This window comes from Vanessa tameamea, chromosome 18 (assembly GCF_037043105.1).
Source record: "Vanessa tameamea isolate UH-Manoa-2023 chromosome 18, ilVanTame1 primary haplotype, whole genome shotgun sequence".
NCBI classification, from domain to species: domain Eukaryota; kingdom Metazoa; phylum Arthropoda; class Insecta; order Lepidoptera; family Nymphalidae; genus Vanessa; species Vanessa tameamea.
The window spans coordinates 11,197,479-11,218,798 of NC_087326.1; the positions used below are offsets into that span (position 1 = coordinate 11,197,479).

General features: G+C 31.1%; 5 protein-coding genes across 6 annotated transcripts; 2 read left to right on the plus strand and 3 right to left on the minus strand.

The window, feature by feature from the left end:
* The first annotated feature begins 1,280 nt into the window (after positions 1–1,280).
* On the plus strand, positions 1,281–4,509 carry LOC113397979 (uncharacterized). The gene has a single exon (XM_026636521.2). It carries the CDS (start codon positions 1,651–1,653, stop codon positions 2,947–2,949), a length of 1,299 nt encoding a protein of 432 aa, XP_026492306.2. The 5' UTR covers positions 1,281–1,650; the 3' UTR covers positions 2,950–4,509.
* Positions 4,510–6,645: 2,136 nt separating this feature from the next.
* LOC113397959 (dnaJ homolog subfamily C member 2) lies at positions 6,646–9,047 on the minus strand. The gene is made up of 2 exons (XM_064217647.1): positions 7,911–9,047; positions 6,646–7,781 (listed from the first exon to the last, which is right to left on the minus strand). The coding sequence occupies exons 1-2, from the start codon at positions 8,778–8,780 to the stop codon at positions 6,792–6,794; spliced, it is 1,860 nt and encodes a 619-aa protein (XP_064073717.1). The 5' UTR covers positions 8,781–9,047; the 3' UTR covers positions 6,646–6,791.
* Positions 9,048–9,235: 188 nt separating this feature from the next.
* Positions 9,236–10,821, plus strand: LOC113397986 (pyroglutamyl-peptidase 1). Its single transcript, XM_026636535.2, has 3 exons — positions 9,236–9,587; positions 9,717–9,955; positions 10,556–10,821. Exons 1-3 carry the CDS (start codon positions 9,366–9,368, stop codon positions 10,752–10,754), a joined length of 660 nt encoding a protein of 219 aa, XP_026492320.2. The 5' UTR covers positions 9,236–9,365; the 3' UTR covers positions 10,755–10,821.
* Positions 10,822–11,236: 415 nt separating this feature from the next.
* Positions 11,237–13,360, minus strand: LOC113397990 (small ribosomal subunit protein uS4). Of its 2 annotated transcripts, XR_010309415.1 has the most exons (5): positions 13,256–13,360; positions 12,601–12,832; positions 11,966–12,160; positions 11,707–11,820; positions 11,237–11,437 (listed from the first exon to the last, which is right to left on the minus strand). XR_010309415.1 is itself a non-coding variant. In XM_026636548.2 (4 exons), exons 2-4 carry the CDS (start codon positions 12,821–12,823, stop codon positions 11,263–11,265), a joined length of 585 nt encoding a protein of 194 aa, XP_026492333.1. In that variant the 5' UTR covers positions 12,824–12,832; positions 13,256–13,360; the 3' UTR covers positions 11,237–11,262. The 2 variants fall into 2 exon arrangements, 1 of the variants encoding a protein (XP_026492333.1); XM_026636548.2 differs by lacking the exon at positions 11,707–11,820 and having other exon boundaries at positions 11,974–12,160.
* A 1,768-nt stretch (positions 13,361–15,128) lies between these two features.
* Positions 15,129–21,097, minus strand: LOC113397941 (protein KRI1 homolog). The gene is made up of 11 exons (XM_026636474.2): positions 20,885–21,097; positions 20,561–20,764; positions 20,245–20,384; positions 19,584–19,732; positions 18,846–18,990; positions 18,365–18,574; positions 17,917–18,052; positions 17,374–17,456; positions 16,943–17,224; positions 16,508–16,677; positions 15,129–16,270 (listed from the first exon to the last, which is right to left on the minus strand). Exons 1-11 carry the CDS (start codon positions 20,997–20,999, stop codon positions 15,202–15,204), a joined length of 2,703 nt encoding a protein of 900 aa, XP_026492259.2. The 5' UTR covers positions 21,000–21,097; the 3' UTR covers positions 15,129–15,201.
* Between the last annotated feature and the right edge of the window lie 223 nt (positions 21,098–21,320).

A 21,320-nucleotide genomic window follows, 5' to 3' on the forward strand; every position in this document is an offset into this window, starting at 1 on the left:
TTATTAATAATTTAATTAAAAGTACTAGCGGCCACATTTTGATAGGCAACCTGGTAGATATAAATTCTCCTAATCATAAATATATGAAAAAATTTGGTTTTTAGCAAACACTCGGTGGGTACACTAATTCTGCAGTCGGATTTCGAACTATTTGTCGTTTTCATTAAATAGAAAATGTAGTCACTAACTTTTTACAAAGTAGTTCTGTTTTATTCTAATTTAACACTCTCCCACTAATCAAACAATCGATTTAGTTACGTCGATATTTATTGTAATATGGTTCCGGTGCTGCCAGATGTATCTACGATTTAATTCGTACTTATACGATTTTGTAGTTATTTTATGCACGTACGATTAAAATATCTTTATTTTGCGTGGATGCAAAACTTATTGCAAATATTGTTGTGTTCGGGTTTTGAAGAGTGAGCATAGATAATACATATAAACTGAAACCGAGAGTGAGTAAGCACTAAGCCGGCAGTGATCCGTCAGATTTCCCAGCTACCCGTCGGGCTATTAATTAAAAAGAATAATAGATAAAAAAAATACATAAATCATACTTCTTCACTATCATCACTTTTTTTAATTTCCTACTAACTTTACATCGTATGCAAGGGCCTTCTGTCAACTGTAAATAACGATCCAGTAAAAGAGAACAAAATACAGGTTTTAGACTTATTGTAAAATCAAATCAAAATCAACTCAATTTTATTCAAGTAAACTTCACAATGAAGCGTTTTTGAATCGTCAATATTAAAATACTACCACCGTTTCGGAAAGCAGCCTCCAGCGAAAAGAAACGGCAAGAAACTCGCATAGTTGCTATTTTCAAATAAATAGATTTACAATGCTGTTTTTTACAATAATTAGTGTCCCGTGATGGAATCTGAGCCTAAATCCAGGCGTATTTTTTTAAAAAAGTACTTTTAATGAATAATAAGATTTATTTATTAATTTAGTCTTAATAAATTTTTTAAATGGTAAATTGATTAAATTTCCTGGTATCTTATTATATATGCGTATACCATTGCCCAAAAACGTTTTCTGTACCGTATGCAAACGGAAAGTAGGGGCTACAAATTTATTCTTATTTCTTGTATAATTAGTATGTATATCAACGTTTATAGAATATTTTTGTATATTTTTCTATATACACATTATATTATCATAAATATATTGTGAAGCAGCCGTTAATACACAATAGTCTTCTACTTTATGAAAACGGTACTCATCCGAAGACCTCCACAATTCGAAAGGTCTGGCAACACTGTGTGGTACTTACCTACTTCAAATTGAAGAATTCACCTGTCATGATCAGTAGTGTCAACTATTTGGAATTCTTAATTATTCATGAATTTGTTGTGAAGAGGAGGGATGTGACATCGTAAAAGGCATAGCAAGGTGCAAGTTCAGTAATTAATTATGTAGATTATCAAAGCTATTGTTCGAAGATCGAGAAACATAAAAAGTGTTCGTTTATTCTCACGGAGCACGAAGAAAGTTCGTGCTTAATGTGAAAGGTATTTGTTGATAAGAATGTGTCGCATCATGAGTGTTCGTGTTATACATTAATAATATTACGTTGCAAAAGTTCTCACTCGTATTACCGACGTCGTGTTAATCTTGGAAAAATAAAGGCTGTTGACACGGATGTCGCGTTTAAAATCAAGTGACACCATGCCCAAGATCGGGCATGTGACGGATCTACGTGAACAGTGGCTGGTCCGGACCGATGGAGCGTTAGCTCATCATTTACAAGATCGAGAAATCTCTTCGCACCTTTGTGAAAATAGGTATCGTAATCAGCAAATTCGGGAGGATTTTCCTGTTGCGTTAAATGAGCAAAGAGATATAGAGCATGAGATACGATTACGTGAGTTGGCACGACGTCGCCAGGCAGATATAGATTTAGAAATAGCGCGAGAAATGGCCGAAATTAACCTTCGCAGACAACATCGTCCTCCAATCTATGACTCACATCCACCGAGTCCCAAACCAAGCTCTTCTAAAGTTCCTGCGGCCGCGCCGTCGGATATCGATCCTGAAGAATTGGGACTTTCTGCAACCGAAATTGAGGAAATGAGGCGTAGAATTGAACAGGAAGAGAGAGATGCAAGGCTAGCAAGACAACTCAGTCAAGAAAATCAAGGTCAAGATGCATTACTTTCTGATATGAAATGTGCAGTTGAGGCACAGGATGGGGAATTGGCCAGGTTGCTTCAGGAGAGAGAGTATAAAAAATTACAAAGAGCAAAAGAAAAAGCAAAGCAAAAAGCACTGTTAAAAAAACAGCAGCGACTTGCCCAACAGCAAGTTCCTCCATCAGAACCACCTCAAACAACTCTTTGCGATGCTTACAGCAATCCAAAGGATCTAATAAGAGAGAATGGGTTAAGACTATGTAAGTCTGTGGATTCAGACCTCAATTATGTGGAGCCTTTTGAAAAAGAACATATTCAATCTAAAGAGAGTGCATTGTTATCCAAAGAATTATCTAAACAATATTATAAACAGGAAGCTGGAACTTCAAACAGTAATTTGAATATCTCTCACAAACATTCAAAATCATTTGACTCAGATACACCTAATTTTTCTAATTCTCACAAAACTTCCCTTCAACACCGACATCCTCCTCTTCCACCTTCATCTGGCAAAAAACCAAGATTCCCTGACCCAATCAGCATTAGGCCAGCTTCTCACTACCCAACAGACAATATTCTGTCAGGAATCGATAACCACAACACATCTATGCCAAACAGTCTCAGTGAAAACAACAATTTGTATACCTCAACATATCCCCCCGATAATACACCTCAGCAGGGCTATGAAAGGCCTGATCCTTCAAAGAGATTGTCAGTCATATCAGATATAACAGCGGAAGACCTAGCAAAAAAAAAGATTAAGCAGGCTGACATGCATAAGAAAAGACGAGGATGCAAGATACAATGAAACATTAATAGTCAGTCGGACATAAAACAGTTAATCACTCATTTGGTAATGTTACAGTTATAATTAATAAATTGAATTGCCACTTTGATAGCCACATATAATACATACAAAAATTTAGAGTAAAAGTTAAAATTTATTTAATGATCTCTCAGAATTGATCTTTTTTATTGGTTTATAAATTTTAATGGTTAATTTATACAGTCAGTGAAAGTCTATTTGTTGCATTAGTAATGGTTTCTTTCTTACATTTTTTCAAGTTATAAATACAATTTTTTTTTTTTGGTATGTATCAGTTAAGCTTATAATGGAGCTGATTAATATCTTTTTTAGTTTAATTAATTATAAGACTTTATTTATTCTTTATTTAATCTGTAGCAGTACCTGCAGAAAAGGAACCAATGAGCCATTTTTTTTTATTAACGGGGCAAATGTGCCGTATTATTTTATAAGAATAATAGTTTTTAATTTTACATTCCAAATTTGTGATTTCTCTCATTTAAATATTTTTGATCTCTATAATATGCTGATTGAACACAAACCAGGTGCTCTTTTTTAAACTTAATTTTTATATGATGAAGACTTTTATACTCCCTAGATTTTTAGTCCGAAAGCTAAAAATATTACTTGTTTTATTCAAGAAGAATTTAAATATTGCTATTATGATTATAAACAAAACTCATGATAAGAATCTCCTAAATTGGTATTGAATTATTATTTTAAAATTGTTTTTTTTATTCATAGATTCAATTAAACTAAGGAGTTTAATACTTTATAATTTCTATTATTAGTACTTAATTTTTGAAATTTCTATACACTTAAGACTGATTAAAAATTACCTTTATTGACAGAGTATTAAAAGAATATTCTATCTACAGTCTACACATTACTGATATATATATTGTTTTTCTATAGAAATAATTCAATTTGGTGGTGCTCTTGTATTTTTTAAACTTCAATATGTTAAGTTCTATACCATATTGCTCTCTCGAATTTATTATTAATAATATGAGAAAAATAACATAGTATGTAAGTTTTTTATTAATTACATATTAAATGTAAAATGAATGTTTTATTAGAAATGAATATTTATTAAATAGCTCAATAATCTCGGTGACTACAACAACAAAGACTACTAGGAATAGATGTAATAATACTGAAATAGATAATATAACTAACCACATTCATAGCAAAATTGTCATTGCATATAAATACATAATCTCTATTAGTCATGCAATATGTAATACATTCTGTGCATACAGTATTACTATACCACAATTCCCATGCTCATAAGTATCAATTTTAGTATGCTATATATGTACCTAAATATATATATTTTTAAATCATACTAGAAAAATTATTTACTCTAGAATCAAGACATTAGTTGAAATCATTTATAGACATATCATATGTAAAACTTTCATTTTACAATTAATTATTATTACTTTAAGTAATGATTAGCTTTAACTGCAATCTATGGCCTTTATCGTGCCTTAAGGGAACCGAACCAAACTTGAATGATGTTTAATTTAATTTTTATGAATAATAATTATTATTACATTACATGTGTGTTTTATTTATTTTTAACGTATTATTCTTATGGTATTAATTAAATTATAACTAAGTCTTCACCTCATGATATTAACTAAGTAAACATGATTTAGTATATAAAACGCAATAATAACTTAAATACTCTATGGTTCAGTGGCGTCATGAGAATTAAAAGGGAAAGGTGAAAGGTCAAACGTTTTACCGCACTCGTCCGACGTCCACTCGTGCGTTTGTGGAGTGAATCATATAATTTAATTATTTCTAATGTTTCCGCTTTCGTTTAATTTATTGTTAGAATTCCGTGCTTCTTTATTAATACTATATTATCGTATAATATTCGAGCTTTTGAAAAGAGGTCCTTGGGAAACTTTTTATCATATTACTAATCGTCTCGAGTCGCTAAGGTTCAGTGATCGATATAACAGTCTTAAACGTTACTTTCGCAAATTCGATCAGATTAACCTTAGAGATGACTAAAGAAGCAGGCGTATGAATAATATGAATACAGATAACTTCACGAAGAGTGATTTATAGTACCTACCGTAACGTCATTTAAATATAACTCTAGTGCTAAGTACTATGTATTGTATGCAAATCAAAACCAATTGTGTAATATTATGCGGTTATACTTTATTTCGATATCTACAATAAATTAGAGGACTATTGAAATTATTTTGTTGGAGACTAGGACTTGCCTTAGCATGTTTAAGATTCGGATAGAAGTTCCTATGTATTGCTATAGTTTAAAAAAACATTCCTTACTATAATAGTAAGGGATTGTTAGATCTGCGCAGGGTTTATAAAAAAATTTAACATTACTTATTACTTCTGCACATAGTTATACTAAAATGATGATAGGGCCAGATTGACCACTTGAGGCCTCTAGGTAATGCACGTCTCGGCAGCTCTTAACTATCTTATAATTTCTAGTTGCCGTAATTTCAAGAAACAAAGCTGTGTGGAGTCATAACTACACTCTAATCTTCAAATTCCTGATTGACTTTTATTTAACATTACAAGAAAAATATCTTTGATACTTGATATTTTTTTATTACCAGTATTTAATTGTATGCCACTGATTATAAGTTTTCTTGGTCATGGGCCAGATTGTAGCTAATAGACGCTGTATGTGTAATAACTATTAATAGACTAGTATTTCGTTTTGGTTTTTTAAGATGACAACATTGGTGCCCTACTATACTAGCAATTAGGATGCTGTAATTTATTAACCTCATCAAGGGAAATAAAAGACAATGTTAAATTACCAATTGACTATGTTAATTCATCACAAAGTAAACATAAATACAAAAATATGCCTAGTGTGTTGTCTCATATAGAAGTGGTTCAAATCCGCCAATACATTAATCAAATGTACCTACAAGAGACTGTATACAATATCTATGAGACAGTATTACACTGGAGCTGATATTATATTTGATTAAATTCAGATACGCGAAATTACCAAATTATTGTACTTTTAAGGATTATTTACAAACAAAATAAAAGAAATTCAGTCAAATAAAACACTATCAAATAAAATTTGGAAATTTTATAAATATTAAATGGCTCACTAAAAATTAATCATGTATACATGTTCTAAGTTATTTCTATTACAAAAAAAATATATACTATAGTTATCATAATTAAGAAAATAGGTTAAAAAACAATCTCAATAAATGTGAAAAATCATGAGATTACATTGTTTGTATTGGTATAACTGGAAAAATACTAAAATGGTATATACTTATGCATATTTAACGGTGTACTTGGAAGTTAAGTATTTTCTCCAAATTAATTAGACAGAAAAACATTACATTTTTCACATTAGGTTTTTTGTTTATAATATATGCTTTTCAGAATATAATTTTAATTACCTAATAAAAATTATGCGAGAAGATTAACCATTTTATTCATATATTAACCATTATATTGAGTTTATCTTATCAACACCAACAATTTATACTCCGCTACTAATTGTCAGCGTAATATAAATCGATTGATTTAAAAAATTCCCTTTAGTTAGTGTTGCATAAATTTGTAACTTCGTTAATTTTGTATTTTTTCTTCACGATTTTATTAATACATATAAAATAACATATTTTAAGCAACAAAAACGATTTTCACTAAAATTCGAGTTAGCGTAGTATAAATTGCAGGTGTCGTTATGTAAAATCATATTATATGCTGAACTTTCTTTATTTTGAAGTGTTGAAATAATTCAATGTGCAGATATTTTTAGCTTTGTTGAAATTGTCATTTATAATTTGATAGTGAACTAATGCTGTTATTAAATGTTATTTAGATATATTGGCGGCTTGTTTCTTGGCTTTAACTAATTCAACTAATTCCTTGTACCTTTTCATGCAGTCTTTTTTGGATCGGTTTGGAATACAATCTGCAATTTTATCCCATCGCTCTGGTGTGCTCACTGGGAATGTTTTAATGGCTTGCTCTAAAAGTTCCTGCTCAGTTTTTGTCCATGGCTTTTCATCTTTAACTTCTTTCTCTTTAACATCACCATTAATTTTTGGTCGAGCTGTACCATTCACTAGCTTAGGAGTATCATTCTTTGAAATACTATTGTCATCAACAACATTAACAACTTTCTTTTTGTCTTTTTCAAACTGATCGAAGGCTTCCTCATTTGCTGCTTTTTTAAGACTGCTCTTTGAAAAATCTGAACTCTGCAAGTCCTTAGCTTTATTCAGAACTTCCTTTGCATTAAATCGTCTATCATCTGTAAATGTTCCATGTTGATTTAAGAAATTGGCAACTACATCCCACCTCTGGTTTGTACCAGCAGGAAACAGGTTTACAGCTTTAATAAGTAACTGTGTTGAATCGACAGACCACTCTAGAGGAGCTTTTAATGCTGCATTTTTTTTTATTTTCTGCTCTTCTGCCTTCTTTGTTTCAAATAAAGCCCTACGTTCTGCTTCAAGTTTGTCTTCAGAGTCTTTAACTGCATTGAGGAATGCCTCTCGACCAGTAACTTCCAAATCTTTTGTTAAATCCTGCAATTCAACAGTTTTCAACATTTCACAAATTTTCTCAACTGCTGCCATATGTGACACAGTCTCATCATCATTTTCAGCATAGTAATTATTAGCTTTGCATAGGTCTCTAAATGTCTTCCTCTCCTTACGCAGGTTCTTCTTTATGAGTTCCCTCTCAGCTCTTGCTGCATCTAATCTTGCTCTTTCTGCCTCCTCTGCCTTCTGCTTGGCAATCTGTGCCTCTTTAATTATTCTTTCTTCTTCCGCTTTTTTAGCTTGTATTGCATCCTGAAAATAGAAATATTTTTTTTTTTATCATAAATCTAATCATTTTAAGTCACATAATGGATAAAAAACATGTATTTTCGACAGTTTTATACAGTACAGAAAAATTAAATAATTTGCTATTTAAGTTACCTGTCTAGCACGCTTAGCAGCTAATTTCTTGTCTTTATCTTCTTGTTTGAAGCGCTGTATCCTGGGGTCATTTGCATATGCTAAATCTACAAGACTACGTATTCTTGCCATTTCTTCTTTTTTTAGTTTTGCACGAGCTGCCTTATTTTGTTTCTCTATCCATCTACGTTCTTCTCTGTCAGACCCTTTTTCCTTTTCTTCTTCATCTAAATAAGAAAACTCACGCCAAGAATCGAATTCATACCAGAATGAGTAAAACTTTTCAACAAATTCACGGGGGCTGTTTTCATCACCCAATAGAGGTGCATTCCTTTTCTCTGACCAACGAGCATTAATTTCGAAGTACTTGGCAAAAGTTTCAAAAAATCCGTCTTTTTTAACTTCACTCGAAGTCGGTACAGAATCATCAAACTCGGGGTCAACAGAATCATAAGATCGTCTACTTTTTGGTGTCCCAAGAATTTCGTAGGCTTTAGTAATGCATGTGAAATAGTCATCGTCACTTCTTACCTCTTCGCCCAGCGCTTTGCGCTTGTCCGGGTGATGCTTCAGCACCTTCTGTCGGTAGGCACGTTTAATATCATCATCCGTAGCTTCGTAACGTAACTTTTTAATACCTAAAACGGCGTAATGATCTTGCTTCTTCCACTCCTTGGGATCTAGGCTTCGGAGATATTCAACATCGTCTTCAAACACTATTTCTTCGGCCTTATCTTTTGATTTTGATGTGAACAATAATGTATCCTCACCGTGACATTTTATATTATAATATCGAAGGAACGCACCACCTGCACATTCTACTTTCCGTTTTGTAAACGGGTATGGTATACCTACGACCCGACAATTATTCTCAGTTTCTCCCTCGGTCATTGTTTATATAATTTATACAATAAATACGAGCTCGTTAACATAACCTAAAAGAAGATTATCAGCAAAATGTCAAGTACACGTTGTTATCACTATAAAACGTTATATACAATATACTCAAAAGAGAAGAGAAACTATAATAAAATTACTATGTTAAATGTTATCGTTATGACGAAAACATTATATTTTATAAAATGTTGAACGCGCCATAGAAATATATTCCATACGACTTCGACATTATCTATGTAGGTGAACAAAAATGAACGATTGCACAAAATTGAGCTGAAAGTCGTTGGATAGAAAATGTTGTGCGACAGAATAAATTTCACAAGATATACAGATACAAAAATAATTACTTGCTGGTAGCCCATAAAAGCAGCTACCAGCTACATATTTCGTTCCCTGTATTTAATTCATGCTGAGTACCAATATTATAACAAAAATCAGCTGACTGCTAATACAGAGCGTTTCAAATGTTAAAATAATTTGTGTACACCAAAACATTAGAATTATCGAAGTAATAAGCGTAAAAATAATTTGTAGTTTCTTTACCATAATTTTTATATCAACGTAACATATAATATAAGAATGAGTGACTTTGATTATCTTTTTAAGCCTATAGTTCTGGTAACTGGTTTTGGTCCATTTTTAAATCACCCGGTAAACGCTAGTTGGGAGGCTGTGAAGTTAATGAACAAAGAAGAAATAGAGAAAAAACATAACGTTGAGTTTGTTCAGCTGGAGATTCCTGTAACGTATGAAAACGTAGATGAATTTGTTCCCGCACTCTGGGACACTCATACTCCTAAGGTTATATATTATTTATATATATATTATATTTATCCCGCTAATTTACATCAATATGAATTGTATAGACTATTTGAAATAACATTATAAAAAATATAAACTCTACAATTTTATAAAATCAACTGATTTCAGTTAATGATCCATGTTGGTGTTTCAAGTATTGCTAGTAACATAACATTAGAAACACAAGCTCATCGAAAAGGGTATCAAAGATTGGACTACTTCGATAAATGTCCAGCAAATCATGTCTGCCCTGCCGAAGGAGCTATAAGAATTCACACAAAGCTTGACACGGAAAAAATATGTAAAGACTTCAATGACGGATGTCCACTTGAAGAAACGAGTGCCATTACTTCTAAAGATGCTGGCAGGTAGATTTATTTTTTTAAATATCCTAATTTTATGTTTATCTCTCTGTCTTGATTCAATTTATTAATAATGAATAATAGTTTGTTTGACTCATTAACAATAGGGTTATCCTCAAATCTTAATTAAACAAAAAAGCTTTTTGTTTTATAGCAATAAAATAATATTTATATTAATGGAATAGATAAATAGTCTAAAAGATCTCATTCTATATATAGCCTTAGTGATTCCTAAATACAATTGTCACTTATAAATATTCATAATTTACAATGAAGTGATGAAAAATATAAATAAATATAATAATATAATCAACCAACATGAATATTTTATAAATATAACAAAGCAAATTGTTAACATCATTAATGAATGAAAATATAAAGCATTAAACTTATGTATTGTTGTAGCTGCGTATAACCCATATTTTATGAATAAATTTTATATAGTTTTCCTTCGGATTATGAAATTAATTATGAGTGCAACAAAATTCACTAGCCAATTCAAACTAATATATTCACTTCTATCCATTAAGCTACTGCAGTTCTTTTTTAATATTAACCTTATTTACCTACTGAAGTCACAAATTTTATGTTGTTCATTTATTCCAGATATCTGTGTGAATATATATACTACACATCACTAAGTGTAGACAACACGAGAACATTGTTCATCCATGTACCAGATGCTAACATATATTCTTCAGAAAAGACTGCAAGAGCATTGGAGAGAATTCTAGATCTCTGCTTAGAACAAGTAATTGCAATGGATTCAGCCAAAGAAGTCAGAGACTGCAAAGCACTAGCTTAAAAAATAATAATGAAATTTAAAGTAGAAAATATTCTGTATACATATTTGCTGACTTATTATATACATTCCTAAGGTTGCCTATATAGGGCATAAATATTACTTAAACTATTTATAGTGACATTTTATTGTATAATAGATGGAAAGAAGTTATGTAAATGTTACAAACCAGCAACAATTGAATGTATCATGTATGTTATGTACACTTGTCATTGAGGTACATATCAGTGAGTGCATTACCCTTAATATCATTAAGAGGAATAGGTGTGAGCCAAGCAAGAGTAGGGATTGGGTCTTTTAATTTTTAAAATTAACAAACATTGTAGATTTTTAAATGGTCACCTTGTTTAGAAATGAAAATGCTTTCCTTTTAAGAAGCTATACAAAAATAATAAACAATGTCTCATTTATAGGAACCTAACTCATATAAATATTAAGTTTTGGATAGATTTAGTTAGGTAGTTGTATATAATTAAAACAAGTAATAAGGCATAAATGTGACTATATTGGTCTAATCTTCCTCCTCGTCATTAGTGGCACCACCACCCTGGCCCTTGCGAAGGTTCTTCCTCTTGACGCGGCCGGGTCTGCCGCCGCCGAAGGGCGACTTCAGAGAGAAGTCAATGTGCTTGCCAGAGTCCAGACGGACGATGAATGATGGGATGTTCACAACTTGCTTACGGACGCTAGAATGAATGTGAACATTAAATTAGACTATTTCAGATTACATCTCAGATACTACACTACCCGATAACTCAGTGTTTATATTGCTCTTATACAATCTGTTGCTATTTTACCATTGTTACATATATTTTTGAAATTTTATTTGGATTATTCAAAAACTTAAATTTAGTAAAACCTACATTTTGAGATTAAAAAATCCGAATGTATCAAATGAAACTCACATTTCTTTGGCAACACATTTAAAGTTCACATAATGCTAATTATACATTACCTGGTCTCACTCAAATCGAGCTTAACAATTTCAAGACATTGATCTCAACAAAGTAAGATCAAGTGGTCTATTAGAATTTATTCACAAAATCGGCATCACACGGCCGTGCTGCCTGTTCACCTGTGTAATTGTTAGGTAAAAAGTGAATGTCAAATACACTTATTCCCAGTTATCTTTCATCAAATAAAAAAATGTTAAGACTTGATTATATGGTACCACTGCTAATTAATTCTACATAGCACATGTAGGAATAAAACAGTTTCTTACCGAATATGTCTCTGTCTGATCAAAATACGAGCATGATGGATAGATTTAGCTAAACCAGCTTTGAAGACTTGTGTTTGAAGACGACGCTCCAAGAAGTCCTCAATCTTGAGACCGAGCACATAATCGAGCTTCATCTGTTTCTCATCCAATACTCCGATCCTCACCAGACGACGTAAGAGTGCATTGCCTGTAAATTTGTTTAGTTTAAGATAAAGGATTCAGGATTACCCTTCTTTAACAAGAGTATGTTGTTCAGTTTACAAAATAATATTGTCTACAAGTATTTTTCAGACAAGAGGTTGCCAGATATTTTCATCATAGTAATTATTATATTCGAGCAAGTCCTACTGGGCTTTCGAGTTAAGTAAAACATACATAAAGGCGAAAATATCGATAAAAAGAATGCAAATAAAACATGTGCGCAGCATGTTTACAAGTTTTAAAGAGAATATGTAAAATCGACATGTCTAGAATTACTACGAACGACTAAATGAGTTGTTATTCCAAATGAAAAAGTTATTCCAGGGATTATTGAATCCATAATGTAAGTTTATTTGCGTTATTGTATTATATAGGTAAAGTAAATTAAATGAAGATTCGGTAAAGCTAGTATGTTGTTTTGTTTACCTTCGAAAAGCCTTTTGGGGTCTTTCTCCTCCAATGTCAGCAGCTCACGGGCAGCTTTACGGATGCGGGCGAGCGTGTACTTGACCCTCCAAACTTCACGTTTGTTACGAAGACCATATTCACCGATGATTTTTAATTCCTGGTCGAGACGCGCCTTCTCGAAAGGACGACGCGGCGTGACATAAGTCTTCGAAAAGACCGACGGTACACGGTTGTTCACCATGATGGCGAGCTAATAAAATAATATACACCATGAATATATGAATTAATATGAAAATGTTTTTGTAACCTTAAAACATTGAGGGGGTTTGTCGCCACTAGCCGTTGCAAACGGAAATACCAGAAATTAAAGTGTGGAAAAATTTCTGGGTAGAGTACGTTTGGGAATCATAGCACGTGACATTGATTTAGCCTTCTTATCCACTCACAACACCTATTTAAGGCTGTCATGATCTACTTAAAGGCTCTGGTGAGAGCAACTTGTTAAGAATATTTTGTAGGTTACAATTAAAATCCACATTAATCTTAACAATCTAAAACAATTTACCAATTACAACGTAGTTACAAGATAAAACATACAAAATTAAATGTATTTTATTCTATATTACAAATGAATTAAAAAAAAACTATAAGATACATAATTCTCAAAACGCACCTTCAACCAACGACGCTCGCCGAAAAAGAGATGACTTAAAGAACTGTCAGCTGCAACGAGAGTCGAGACAGAAAATTTGATCTACAAATTTGCACAGAGTATATATATATATATAGTTAAAATAAATGGTTATTTATTTTAACATCGTTCCGTAATTGTTTATTGTAGACAATAGACAATTAAGTAATTCAAATTTATTCAATTTAATTGGAGTAATATGTTAGTTTTTCAAATTATATTATATTATAGATTAGGAGTAGATTAATAAATCCCTTATTGAATACGATAAATTATAAAATAATCTTTTTTTTTATAGGGGACAAACGAGCAGGAGGCTCATATGATGGAGTGATTACCACCGCCCATGGACATCTACAAAACTAGGTGCGTTGCCGGCCTATGAGGAATAAGTACGCTTTTTTCTTGAAGGTTCCCAAGTCATATCGGTTCTGAAAAACCGCCGGCGAAAACTGGTCCCACGGAGTGATTGTGCGAGGCAGAAAATGTCTTAAAAATCGCGCTGTTGTGGATTTTTGGACATCTAGGTGGTGAGGGTGAAATTTAGAATTTTGACGAGATGTCCGAAGGTGAAATTCTGCTGCCGGGACTAATCCAAACAATTCCTCAGAACATTCCCCGTGTAAAATTCGGTAGAAGATGCAGAGTGATCCAACATCTCTATGCAGAGCTCTACGTTGGATACGGTCAAATGGAAGGAACTGGTACTGGGGAACACCCGCACAGAGGTGAGAGCAGTACTCCATGTGAGGCCGAGACCGTGGAACTGAACGAGGCTCGAAATATCAACGCCAAGTATTCCGATACTAGCTGTGGCGGCTATCGGAATGTTCTCAAATCGTGGAGATACGACGAATGGTGTTTTTTTGGGGTTGAAATGGAATGGACTAGGCTTAGCCGGCCCCAGTTCGAGACTTTGTTTAACGAAGACTCGATTTCAGACACAAGTTTGTTCCGGTTTTCTTCGACGTAAATAAAAATAAATTAGTTAATCAAAATAAATATACATGAAATTATTTTCTTGTTAAAAAAAGTTTAATCACATATATATTAATACTCTGATTCACTTATTTGAACGAGGGTTATTAATATAAGCAATTTATTAATTATATAAATACTATAAAATTATATTGAAAATACATTACTAAATAGTCTTTGTATTAAAAATAGGTTTTCCACTAATATCAATTTTATTTGTTCTCCCCTGTGTATATGAAAAAAAAATTAAATAGTAGAATATTAGGTATTAATTTTTATATATATATATTTAATTTCACAAGAATTTCTAACATAGGGTCCTTAACTACACGTAAATAAGAAATAAAAAATAATTAATCATATTATAGTGTTCCAAGCTGCTGTCAATCTATTATTTTTCATGTATAATGGTTGCATGGTTTGGTATGTATGATTTACTGCGACGATACAATTGGCTTATGTTAGATTGATAACTGGATTTGATCAAATTGAAGTAGAGTAACTCCAACAAATATTTTATGATAAATTATATTCTATTTTTATAGCCGTAGATGGAGAAAACTGTAAAATAACATCTTCCATATTAAACCTATACAAATATCTGTCAATATAAGCAAACGGAATTTTTAAAAAATTTGACCAAATTAATATTTTAATATTATGATATACATTTTATTAATATTATGAATGTGAAGTTTTGATGTAAGGATGCTTGTTACTTCATCAAGCCGGATCTGAATGGATCCGAATGAAATTTGACACAGAGATAGATTATTATCTTTACCAGGTACCTAACACCCGCATATCACAAGCGGGCGCAATCTAGTATATCAAAATCTATTTGTGTGAAGTACACATTAAACATCAAAAATAAAAGTGAATATTTAAAAATATTTATTCCTTTACGATAGATAATATTTGACATTTACATTTAATATAATATGTACATTTTAAAATTTCTTATACTTCAGGAAACTTCTATATTTTTTCGGATTCAAGCCATAAGCTTTAAGTCTTTCATCGGATAGCTTACTTAATGGGTTGGCCGGTTTGTCATTCTGAACACTTTTTTTAAGAGGTTTACCCTTTTTGAAATTTTTATTTTTCTTAGTTTTCTTTTTAGGAATAGTTTCTTCCGTAGTTGAATTTGATTTGCGTTTTAAATTATTCTTATTAATTTTACTATTTCTTTCATTAATTATATCATTTGTTCCGCTACTGGGGTTAGTTTGAACATCGATGGTTTCAACATTAAATGCATTTTTTGGTTTCTTTTTCTTATTATTTCCTTCTTTCTGTTTCTCGTTTTCTTTAGAAGAGTTAGTTATTTGTTGTTTACATATACTTGGCTCATCATTTACATTTTTGCTATTTCCTTTTTTATGTTCTGTTTTTAAGTATTTGCTTTCTTTAGTGTTATCTTGGTTTGCGTTTATATTCACTATATTTTTCACGTTTTCTGTTTCTTTATGTTTTTTCTTCTTCTTGGATGTTTCTAATCCGCCATGCTGTGTGATACTTTCATTTGTTTTATCTAAAGCATATATTTCTTCATTGTTTTGTTTCTTTTTGCCTTCTTTTTGTTTCTCAATCTCAATAGTGTTAGTAGTTATTTCTTGACAGATTATAGTAGATTCTTGATTTTTAGTTTTAACTTTATTCTTTTTATGTTTCATATTTGGGTTTTCGCTTTCATTACCAGTATTCTGGGGTCCATCGTGATTGACACTTTCTTCATTTTCAGTTTGTTTGTGCTTTTTCTTTTTCTTTGAGGTTTCTGTGCTATTGTTTTGAATGTTACTTTCATTTGTTTGTTCTAAACCATTTGATTCTTCATTGTTTTCTGGGATAATATGTTTCTTTTTTCCTTCTTTTTGTTTCTCAATTTCAGTATTACTAGAAGTATCATTATTTATTTTTAAATCATTTATTTCGTCATTGTTTTCTTGGTTCGTTTGTTTCTTTTTCTTCTTCTTTTTCTTTTTATCAACTTCTGTTGGTACAACTATTTCTGGTTCTCTGTGAAAGATAAATTAGTTTTAATAAAAATATCTGACAAATCTTAATTATAACTCTCCCTTTATTATTATTAGTTTAATTTATATTATTGTATTTGTTTACATATTAATGAGAACTTTTTAAGATTCATCAGTTCTAGTATCACAGATAATAAAGTTCGATATGAACAGAGATGAATAGAAACTATAAGAGAATTATTATATTTCTAAAGTTAAAAAGGCTAAACTATAAACTTACTCTGGTAAATCTTTAAACAAGCTAGGCAGAATTTTCTTTTTCAATCTGATATCAGTTGCTTTTTGTGAATAAACTTTGACCTCGCCTTTCTCTACGTTTTCAGGACGATATTTTACAATCTTCTTAAGTGGCACCCATTGAGTTAATTCTTTGTCGTCTGCGAGAAGAATCTGAAAAAAAAAATATTATTCGTTATACTGACTAATGACAATATTCATTCATTAAAATGTGAAACCCTGGTGATGCATATTTAGAAAGAAAAAAATAAAGTTGGGACAATAGTCAACTAGAACAATGTGTGTGTGTGTTTGTGTGTGTGCGCCATTACAGATGTTAAGAATAATACAGTTAATAACTTAAACTAAAGACTACATAGAACTAAAAACAATTTAATTAATTTAGTGGTCCATTCCATGAGTATTTCCAACTCTTTACCTCCTCAACAGTCAATCCAAAGTCATTAGGCACCACCTCCCTGTACTTGAACCTGGTGGGCAGATCTCCTCCTATAACATCTTCACAGTCCATCTGATAGTACTCCTGCATGTACTCTGCATATGTTTTATCAACATCAGGTATAAATTTTGGTTTCTCGTCTGACAATAGCTCGGCAAGCTTTGATTTACGTTTTCTGTTCCTACGTTTCTTGCCCATGTTTCGTTTCAATTCTTCTATAAGGTTCTCCTTCGCTTTCTTTGGATCATAGTCTGCGTCCATCTGTTGATTTTTAATATTAATTTAAGTAAGTTAATATTTAAAACCAATCCAATTTTTGATTGTAAAAAGTTACACTAAACAAATGTAGATGAAATCTAACTATATACATTAAACAATATATTAGGAATAAATTATAATATGGTTCTCACATTAAAGTCCGTATCTTCACAATATAGTTCATCCGCGTTTTCATTGTCTTCTTTATATTCTGGTTCAAAATTCTCCCAATTTTCTGTAACATTCAAATATGAGCAACCGTTTATTACTTGATAACATTTTATTTATGGTGTCTTTGCATTATTCAAACATTCGAAATTTTGTTGAACTTAATTTGAGGGTAGATTTTTTCAAAAAAGGTTTTGAGGATCCAAATGAGTTGAATCAGCACTTTTTAGACTTTTATGTATTTAATGTGACATATTGAAAACTTATTTTTATTAAAAGGTTTTGATATTAATAAAATTCTGTGTATGTTCTGGTTTTTTTTTTTTAAACAGTTACCAGTACAAATGTGACTGGAATATGGAATTGACTTTGAAACCGTAAAATATATTGTTTTAAATAATAATTTTATTTTAAGTGAGTGTTAATTTTATTGGTACTGGATTACACATTAGTATAGTCAAAATGTTTTAGAAAAGAGTATTTCACTGGAATTAATCGGAATATATTTATATTATTTTGTAACTTACCAATTTCCAATTCTTCGTCCAAGTCAGGAAACACAGGTTTCTGGTCATCAGCTTCCCCATAATACTCCTCGTCGAATAGGGCTTTCATTCTTTTATCGTGTTCCTCAGGATCGAAGTCGCCTTCGATGTCTTCATCCTACAAAATATAGAAATTCAGGAGTTTTGAAATTGGTTCAAATATGTTTTTGTTACACTTACACAAAGGTCTAGTCAAATATTCTGGGTCCATGCTCAAGGAACAAGGGCAGTTTTTAGGTCATTTTCTATTATTTATATACATAAATCATTTATATTTCTATATTAAAGATATTTGATATTGTATTTTTTACTGATGAAACACAATTACATTCTAAATATGAATTAAATGGAACATAACAATGAACACAACAAATGAGAAAAGTTCTATTCGGATTTAATAACACAATACAAGTAATAAATAATAGGTTACCTTAAAAGCCAGGTCTTGGTTGCCAGTGACCTCTTTGATTTTGGCAATCTTCTCTTGTATTTCTTTTAGCTTAAGTGCCTTCATCCTGGCTATTTCTTCCATCTTTCTCTTTTTCTCTTCTTCCTTTCTTTCGCGTATCTCAGCTCGCTTACGGGAACGGCGATCATCTTTTGGTCTGATATAGTTCATTGTTCGAGGGAAACGTTTTAACTGGAAATATTTGATTACTAATGAAACTAGTAGTTTTTTTTTAATAATTTTTTGACACTAGACTTTGGAATGCTTAACTGAAATAGAGGATTAGATTAGACGTGGCAAAATCACATCACTATTTGAGATTTTGATTTGTTACTCATGAAAGATATACCGCAAAAAATAATAACAACATGAACACCAATGGCTCATTTAGGCAGTACGATATAATGAATTTATTTGTTTCAAGTTCTAAATAGATTCTATTAAACAAAGTTTTTATTCCTACATATTCTTCATCGGGCTCCTCAAAACGAAAATTGTAGGCTCGCTCGAATTTACCCTGCTCTTCCACCATCTTTTCATCTTCTTCCAAATCATCATCATCCCTTATTTTATCGGCAGCTTCACCAACATCACCATCATCTAAATACCTAGAAATTGCAATTTTAACATGAAGCTTATCTTTCAAATACAAATTTCTGCTGACTATTTGTGGACTTTGTTAAGGATAAAATAACTTTTGACTACAACTAATCAATAATTGTTTATTACTATAGAGCACATTAGGCGTACTGGGCAAAATAATACAATTAATATTAGTATATAAGTAATAAAAATGATGATTTTTTTTCAGAAATTGGTTTTATTTTATAAGATAGAGGATGAAATTATCATCAATAATATGTATATATCATTATGTATACATAAATAGACAAATTCAAAACAGTTCAGTTCACATTTTTTCCTGTTTGTAGGTAGGTAGGTTTCCTCTGTCTGTATGCAGGTAGTCATCACATTTGAAGAATTAAAGACAAGCTTAGTTTAGACAAGTTTGTGTAGACAAAAGACAAGTTTAGCTTTAGTTTTAATTAAAAAAATAGGAGCAAAATTAATAGTTTCGTACTAAACATGCAAAATTAAATAGGATTGTTTCAATAATGATTATAATAAAACTTTGACTACTGGGCAGACACTAGTACAGTATATAAAATGACAATAATTATCATGGTACAGAACCCCTTACCTTTTATTTAAAATGTAATCCCTCAAAAATGCTTCACTATCATTTAATTTAGGGTCTGACCACAAAGCCCTGAGTGGTGCGAGATCTTTTTCTACTTCATCATCAACATGGTCAACTTTGCCAATTAAAAATTCTTTAATCTTCTCATTCTGAAAGAAAACAAAATTAACAGAATTACACCACTTTTATTATACATGGGATAAGAGAATTTACGATTTATTTAATTTTCATAAGAGTTCAAATTCATTTACATTTTAACAATTTAAGATTTTAATCAAATACTACAATCTTCTCAGATATGTCCCCATCCTATGCTAAAAGTTTTATGCATATTTTTTACAAAATAATATATTGCATGGTTGCAATTTATTAATGAAGAAAATTATACAATATAAATATAATTAATACACTATAGTATTCGGGAATAATATAGCTTTCTACCAGTGAAAACATTTTTAAGTATTGGATCATTAGTTGAGGAGATGACTGACTATATTCTAAAAAAAAATGATTATATATTTAATTTTAATTCATTTTGAATACTTTAAATTAATAATCAATTATATCAGAGAAGTAAATGTAGTTTTTTTGTAGGGACCCACTAGTCATAGGTCATAAAAGAATAAAGTTGAAATGTTATCCTAAATAATATTATTCGTACCTCTGAATTTTCCTTACAATTTTTATTGCCATCATCACTGTCTATCTCTGCCTTCTTTTCAATGCTAAATATATTTGGATCATCATCCTCATCATCATCACTATCGCCGAATGTTAGCTTCTTGGTTTCTGGTTCTTTCTCTATTTAAAATAGATAATTAAATATTACTCCAAGTAATAAACTTTGTTTAAATTATGTATTGTAAAGTTAGTTCAATGCTTTACACTATTAGTATCACTGTTTTAATAAATTAATGACTGACAAAAACTAAGTGATAGATTCAAATATTTTAATTATTATCAGTATTTCAATATACCTTTTTCCTTTTCAATTTTCTCATCAAAAAACTTATAACTAGGATCGTATATCCTAGGGTCCTTGGTTTTCAAGAGGGCTAGGGTCTTGAGGAATTGTTTCTCCACCTCTTCGGATACCTCTGGCGGCTCATCGCTTTCGTCTTCACTGTCAGATGAGACTGTTCTGTCATCGTTTAAGGGTTTTGACCCGTATTTTTGTTCCACTATAGAAAATATAAACAAATGAATAGTTTAAATAATTATTGAAAAATATAAACAAATGAATAGTTTAAATAATTATTGAAAAATATCAATAATGGATAAATGAACTACCAATGACGCACATTTATGTAATTCTTCTTTTTCTCGCCAAGTATCGTACCTCTTGGCGTATGCATTTTCTGTTTTAATTTCGACTTCTTCTTCCGAATCCTCATCGAAAAGTATTGGTTTAGGCATGTTAACTTATATGTGGCTTCAGTTAAACATATAATTCTCTATATTTAAAAGTAAACATAACCTAACAACATAAATAAAACTCCAGCATGGTCTGCCATACAGTCTGATATAGTCGTAAGACATAAGTTATCTGTCAATGTGTCAGATGTATTCGAATATGTGCTACAGACTAATACAAGTTTGACTGACAGCAAGATACGCAATAAATCAAGCACTATTTCAACCGCTTTTGAATTATTCATATATTATGTTGTGTATAAATAATTTAAGTTTTTTAAGTCAGACCACATTAATAAATTTAACATCGTAATTTTTTAAAAC